The sequence below is a fragment of the Dermacentor silvarum genome, chromosome 9 (genome assembly GCF_013339745.2).
Source record: "Dermacentor silvarum isolate Dsil-2018 chromosome 9, BIME_Dsil_1.4, whole genome shotgun sequence".
Lineage (NCBI taxonomy): Eukaryota > Metazoa > Arthropoda > Arachnida > Ixodida > Ixodidae > Dermacentor > Dermacentor silvarum.
This window is the reverse complement of record NC_051162.1, coordinates 77,004,111-77,011,124: the sequence shown is the minus strand read 5'-3', so window position 1 is coordinate 77,011,124 and position 7,014 is coordinate 77,004,111. Positions and strand designations below refer to the sequence as shown.

The 7,014-nt window shown below is 45.5% G+C and overlaps 1 protein-coding gene across 1 annotated transcript; it reads left to right on the top strand.

Annotated features, from left to right (window-relative positions):
- Positions 1 to 526: 526 nt before the first annotated feature.
- LOC125939944 (uncharacterized) lies at positions 527 to 5,874 on the top strand. Its single transcript, XM_049655504.1, has 3 exons — positions 527 to 637; positions 3,789 to 3,943; positions 5,211 to 5,874. The coding sequence occupies exon 3, from the start codon at positions 5,235 to 5,237 to the stop codon at positions 5,736 to 5,738; it is 504 nt and encodes a 167-aa protein (XP_049511461.1). The 5' UTR covers positions 527 to 637; positions 3,789 to 3,943; positions 5,211 to 5,234; the 3' UTR covers positions 5,739 to 5,874.
- The last annotated feature ends 1,140 nt before the right edge of the window (positions 5,875 to 7,014 follow it).

Here is a 7,014-nt window from a genome sequence, read left to right as displayed (position 1 = left end):
ACCCCACAGCGCTACCTAGGCGCCGCGGTGTCGCCTGCGTAGCGCTGTGCAAGTTGAACAATTCCAATGGCAAGCTGAAGAAAGCAAAAGTTTCCCGCATGCGCGCACAGCTGAAACACGGATTCTTCGGCGGAATATACATGCTGGCTCGGCAAGCATGCAGCTTGTCACATCACGGCTCGCGAGCGTGCCAATGTTGCTCGAGTGTTATGGCCGTTCGAGTGTAATATAAAAAAATTATTAAAAATTACATGCTCGCTCTAATGCACTGAAATTTTGCGAACGTGTCCTTGAACGCACGAAGATTATCTCACACAACGCAGATTAAGATCAAGAACTGGGTGTCATGCCTCCTTTTGAGTTACAACAAAATGTAAGTATGCGCGTGGTCGAGACCCATATGTATGGGCGATTAAGTTGTTGGAAAAATAATACCGGTGAAAGTTTCCAAGTGTAAATTGTGTTTTTGGCATTACTGACTGACTGCTCACGCGTGTCCTCTGCTGTTTCCCCTTTGCGCAGTTGCAGGAATCTCTGTACATAGACGACTTTGTGAGGCCAGTGTGCCTGCCGGAAGAAAACACGAATCTCACAGGAAAGCCGGTCACCATCGCTGGTTGGGGATACACAGCCGAGAGTAAGTGGGTTTCGCTCCCCGAAACACCACACGACTAATCGTGTCTGTTCTTGTACTTCTCACAGAAGGAATGACGAGAGGACCGTAGAGAATAATAGTGGTCAACGAACATAGGTATACCAGAATTGCGAGCTTGTAGTAAGGAGATAAAAATATCTGTATATACATATATGTGTACATGCAAATGGAGCTTTGTTATACATTCTCTCCCGCAACTGACGCCTAATCTTTGCACGACGTTTGCGGAGTCAAGTCTCGTCCCTACCCCCCCGCCCCTCGTAGATAATATTGGGGCGGACCAAAAAGCGCGCATTCAATATTCGAAGGTTCCGTGTTCACGCAACATTACAGGCACAGGATATACGACCATTATTACACCAACCTCACGGTCAAAATCTCCTATTTCATCAACGTGTGCAGGTTGTCCATAACTATTTTAGATGCGAAGCAGCTTATGGCGGGGGCTTTGTCCGTCCCTCCTGCGTCCCGCGGCGTCCCACACCCCACAGCGCATGCGCGTCCCCTCCCCTCTCTCTCTCCTCTCCTACGCTCCCGCCTTTCTCTCCTCTAGGAATCCTCTACTGTACGGAGCGGCGCCCTCGTCCCACACCACCACAGCGCATGCGCTTCCCCTCTCCCCTCTCCTAGGCTCCCCCCTTTTCTCTCCTCTAGGATCCGGAGCGGCGCGCACGACAGGTGGTGCGACAGCTGCATACTCCGCTGGGGGCGCCACGGTAGTTCCGCGGTATGAAAGTGACGGAGCGCGCGCGCGCCTCATTCTCTCTCCTGTACAGCGCCGCGATGAGCGCTCGGGCCGCTGCCGCGAAACCATCTCCCGCTCAAGCTAAACATCTCCCCGCTGCTTCGCATCCACACATGGTTCCCTTTAAGTTTAATTTTTTTTCCTTTATTTCTTATGCCCCAAATCTCAAGCTTCACGAACTACGGCTTCAAAAAACTCAAACAGCGCTGACTCCCATATGCTGCTCGAAATCTCATGTACACGCGATGTTACAACTCTACAGGGCGCTGTTTCTCGGATATCTGAGGTACAGCTTACCTGTACTGAGCAATACATGCAGAAGCAACATCCGCACAATCGAAAGTGCTCAGGCGCAGGCACTAAGGGTTTGTCTTGGATTGCCACGATGCACATCGACAGTCGACAGCGGAAACAATTGCAATATCTCACGATTACCCAGTGAGAACTCATATGACATTAGAAGTGCTCGGAGCACACATCAGGCACATTGCCCGCACCCCTTTCCATCACCGCGCCACGCTGCCGAAAGACCGACCCAATGCCTCCTTTTGCCAGGTGACATTGACGTACCGTGACTGCCTCCCTCCAAATTATACGCCTGCCGAGAGGCTGCTATCACCTCCTTGGTGTTTGGCTCGCCCACAAGTTCGACTCTCGGTACCAGGGATTCGAACGAAAGCAGGACTCTCGTCACTAGCTCTCAAGCAGCTATCTCTACTCATGCTGCACGAGACATACAAGGACCACCCTCACATTTACACTGATGGCTCGACAACTCTTGACGGATCTACAGGAGCTGTGATCGCCCCCAAAAAAGCCATGACCTTTCACTTTAAAACTTTTCACCGGACAACATCGACTGTTGCGGAGCTTGCTGCACTTCACAGCGCCCTTCACATGCTTCATGAAGATTTACTACGAAAATGGAGTATATTTACTGATTCGAAGGCAGCTCTGCAGTGTCTGCTATCCGCTCTGCGTCGTGCACCGCAAGACCAACTTGTGCTTGAAATAAAGCAGATATATCACCAACTGGTAGAAAAAGGACATGATATTACTTTTCAGTGGCTCCCACCCATTCCACTTTCAAGAACCGATGCAGCAGCAACGCTTCGTATACTCGCGCGTACACCCTGCTTGGACCTGTACAAGGTTTGCAGTATTGAATAAATAAAAAATGCCACTCGATCCATGTGGAACATGCCAGGTTTCCGGTATACTCGACTGTACCGCTTGGATTCATCCCACCGACTACATATTCCATCTGGACTATCCCGAATCGAGACAACTGCTCTCTGCCGACTGTGACTTGGAGTATCTTTTACGAATGCGTTTGCTTGCCGCATCGGAATGGCTGACAGTGCTACCTGTGATAGTTGGGACAGCGAGGAAACAATCGAACATAGCTTGTGTCATTGTCCCCACTACAGCTCCCAGAGAAAGACGCCCGTGACGACGCTGGCACGCCTCGACGACCGGCCGCTTTCTGAGCAGACGATCTTAGAGTGCCGGATGACGCGGCCCTCACACCAGAAGGCGATGAGCCCGCTGCTGAGGTTCCTCCGGACAAGCGACCTGCTTGAACGACTGTGACACTCCTGAGTTCCTGTGTGTGTGCGCGCACGCGTGTGTGTGTGTGTTTCCTGATCTCCCTCTCTTTCTATGTGTGTGTGCATTTTTCTCTATCTTTCTGTCTCCCCATACCCCTTCCCCAGTGCAGGGTAGCAAACTGGATATCTACCTTCCGGTTAACCTCCCTGCCTTTCCCATCTCATTTATCTCTCTCTCTCTCTCGTGGTATCTATAAGGACGCCGTGCGCCCTTCGCGAATATGCCCCTTAGGGCCTCCAGGCAGTTGCGCTCATGAATGTACAAAACACAACATGGCGGAGTTCAATAGGCAAATAAAGTTATTTCGTTAGAACAGAGAAATTGAGCAGCAGCATGGCTTAAAATTCGCAATAAAGAAAGCTATATCGAACAAATAGCTTCAAAATTGGCATTGTAAACAACAGTCTCACCGCTCTCAATATTGCACATTGAAAAACTTTTTTTTAGCTAGGGTGCAACTTCAGCGTATTATTTATCTTAGTATGAAGTGGCGTGCAAGTACCTAAACTGATTTTGCTTGCGTTGAAAATTCATAATGTAGTTTTTACCAAAAACATATTATAACAAAATGAACTATAAAAAGGCGATATCCCGCAAATATAGAAAATTACTTCAACTGTGCACAACCACATGGGCTTGACTGCCGTACCATATTTTGTCAGATATTTTAAATACCTCAATTGTATATTTATCAAATGAATTACGACTTATGTTGACTAATACCTTCTTTCAGTGCTTTCAGAAAATATATTACTTCACCAATTCACTTTCTTCCAGACAAGTCTACTTTTTCCTACGAACTTCTTCACATCAATCGCAAAATTCTACCATACAGCAGGTGCGAGGAGACATTTGTGGAGAAATGGCAGGCACCGCTGTTCAACAACTCTGTGATATTGTGCACTTCCTCGACGGACAAAGACGCTTGTCAGGTAAGTCGTTAGTTTTTGTTTTCTTACAGCAAGAAAACGGGCTTACAGCAAGGAAATGTTCAGGCATACCACCAGATCAGCAGACTGCAAATTTGACGACAAAGGAAAGTGGACCTCTTGCAAGAGTTTGTTCTCAGAAAGCTTATCGTTCATCTCGAAATGCGCGAGTGCATTTATAGGTGCTTACATGGGCAGGTAATCGGGGCAGGGTAACTAGGGCAGGTAATCTGCTGTATAGCTACATCGCTTCGTATAGTGTCAATAACGACACCTGTAAAACTAATCGCTGCTAACCTAAGTCGCAGTGATAGCGAGTGTGCGCCTTTTAAGTCAAAGTATGCTGTAGAGATTTGAGGAATACATACTGCATACTCATAGGAATACATACAGTATATCACAAATTCTTTCATCTGGGGTATTCAAAGAACATCTTTTAGATTTCAAATGAGAGCTGAGGCTTGGCCTGCAGGTTGTTGAAAATAAATTCAGTATAAACGCAATAGAAATACTTGTTCAGGGCTCAAGGCGATTGTTCATTTGACAGCACGTTTAAAATTATTTTCCATAAACGCATTCGAAAATTATTATTCTATAAGAACAGGCAAGAAGGTGAGAGGTAAATGCATACATTTACTCTGGTTGAGGCAGAGATAATAGTTTAGGAAAACAGAAATAATCAATACTGATGAAGCATTTCATATTTTTATGTGTTCGAGCAACGTTCATGTAAACAATTTTTTTTCAACCCCCTCATTAACCACACGGGTTACAGATGTATCGTGACCCTACTTTACTTTGTATATTGTGGTATGTAGTATTGTTAGCAGATGCCTTGGTACCAAAATACCGACCGTTTATTCAATATTTTCCAACTTGGCACAACGAAGCAGCGCACAGATCAATTTTGTCGACGGTATTGAATAGTGCTGGGAAGAGAACTGTGTATTTACCACAACACACTGCACATACCTTCACATACGTTTCTATGCTATACAGTTCAGCAATGAGTGTTTACAAACCTAAATACGTAGGGCGCAGTGACTGCAAGCCTGCCCCTTCTATACCATAGAAAGTATGCTGTAGAGATTGCAATATGCCCGAGTATAGGCATATTGCACAGGGTTGGCAAGGTGTTTCTTTCAGCTTAGTTGGGCAGAAACACAGTAAGTTTATATCTTTTTTTTTCAACGAGCAGCTCGCTCCTACGAAATATTGTGGTATCTATGAGCTACATCGCACTCCATTAGCGTGTACGTTTATTTTACAGGGTGACTCTGGTGGTCCTGTCACGATGTGGGTACACGGGATTGGCTACCAAGTGGGCATCGTGTCGTTTGGCCAGGGCTGCGCTCGACCAAATGGCACCAGCCTTCACACGAAGCTCCACTTCTACCTGCCGTGGATCGCTTCCGAGATTGCATCCCGCAGAGGCAAGCACGTGATCGACCCTAGCGATACCGAAAATCAGCGTGCCGCGCCACCGAGCGACGAAAACACCACCTCTCACGCCACCGCTGCCAACGGTACAATAGAACAAGCTGTATCCACAGTTTCAAGAGAAACATTTCTTGCGAGCACGACCAGAATAGGAAAAGTGCATTCACTTGTCACGCCTTCCAGTGGGTTAAACGACTCCTATACGGTGACGCCTACAAGCAGACAAGTCGGAAGGTCGACTGCAACTCTTCTGAGCAAGGCGACCCCAAAATTCATTAAACTGACCTCCACAGCAGAAAGCACCTCCACCTCTATTACAAGAAATGCAACAAATGCGCCCAAATTTGAGTTTTTGTGAACGTTCATTGCCATGTTTTCCAGCAGAGGGAGCGGAACGGTTAAGACGGCTACTTCTAAAGGAGAAAACAGGAATTTTATCACCATGCCTCCCAGCGGAAGAAGTGCGACGCATGATGCGGTACATCTAATCAAATGTGCAGGCCAAACTAACAGTATGTCTCTGAAATAAAAAAAAACTTAGTGATTATTGCTGTGTTTTCTTATGCGCGGAACAAGAAGTTTACAGTTATTCCTCCCAGTGGATGAGGCAATACCAGAACAACCTTTCACTGCACCAGTGCTTGCAAGCTACTTATGATTTCGTAGCCAGGAAATACTACCAGACATAGGAAGGAAGCGCGCAGGAATTATATTCGTAAAGCTTATGTAGTGTAAACGACTACATAAACTTTAACAATAATGAAACACGGTAACATTCGCACCGAATGACTGATAAATTTATGTTTGTCGGGACATTTATGATACAGGTAATTAAGATGGCATTGTGATAAATTCTCCGAAAACAACATTAGGGATATTTTTAAGAATAAACACATTTTTCCTATTGCCATACATGCAAATACATTATTTATATGGGTCTATGTGCGCAGACTAAAACTACGTATGTGGTGCGGAAGCTATTCAAGAGCATTGAGAGCAAGGGCTCTCAATTTGAGCAGCAGAATGTGGCCTCAAAATATTATGTACTATGTGGGGAAATGCTCAAGGTCAAGGTCGTAGTTTAACGAAACAGTTTAACCCCCCCAGAAAAACTAGAGAATACCCTCAGAGATGCACAGGGCTCTATAGAAGATGCGTAGGAAAGCTTATGATAGGCGTGGGTCAACTGAAATTTGGGTATGGTCAAACTTGACTTTGGTGGGTTGGCCCAGATAAAATTTGGAGGTGGGCCAATCGAAGTTTGGTGGTGGGCCCAACTGGAAATATATTTATTTATTTTTATTTATTTGTTCACAAGATTTCTGCTTGCCTTAGATTAAGGCCTTAAGCAGGAGTGGGCAGTGAGACAATGTGAACAAAATACATTATAGCACACTGTAATGTTAAACAAAAGTGTTGAACAAAAAAACACTGTGAACACACAATTGGGAACATATTTAGAGAAATACAAATAAATTACACAATGCATAACATATACTGAAATATGTGCCAAAGTCAGAACAGCAAAAGGATTAGAACAAATACGATGACAAAAAAGAAAAAAAGTTGTTACAATTGTTTCAGCTGCGCTAAAAAAGAAGGCACTGTTGCTGCATCCACAACATCACTCGGGA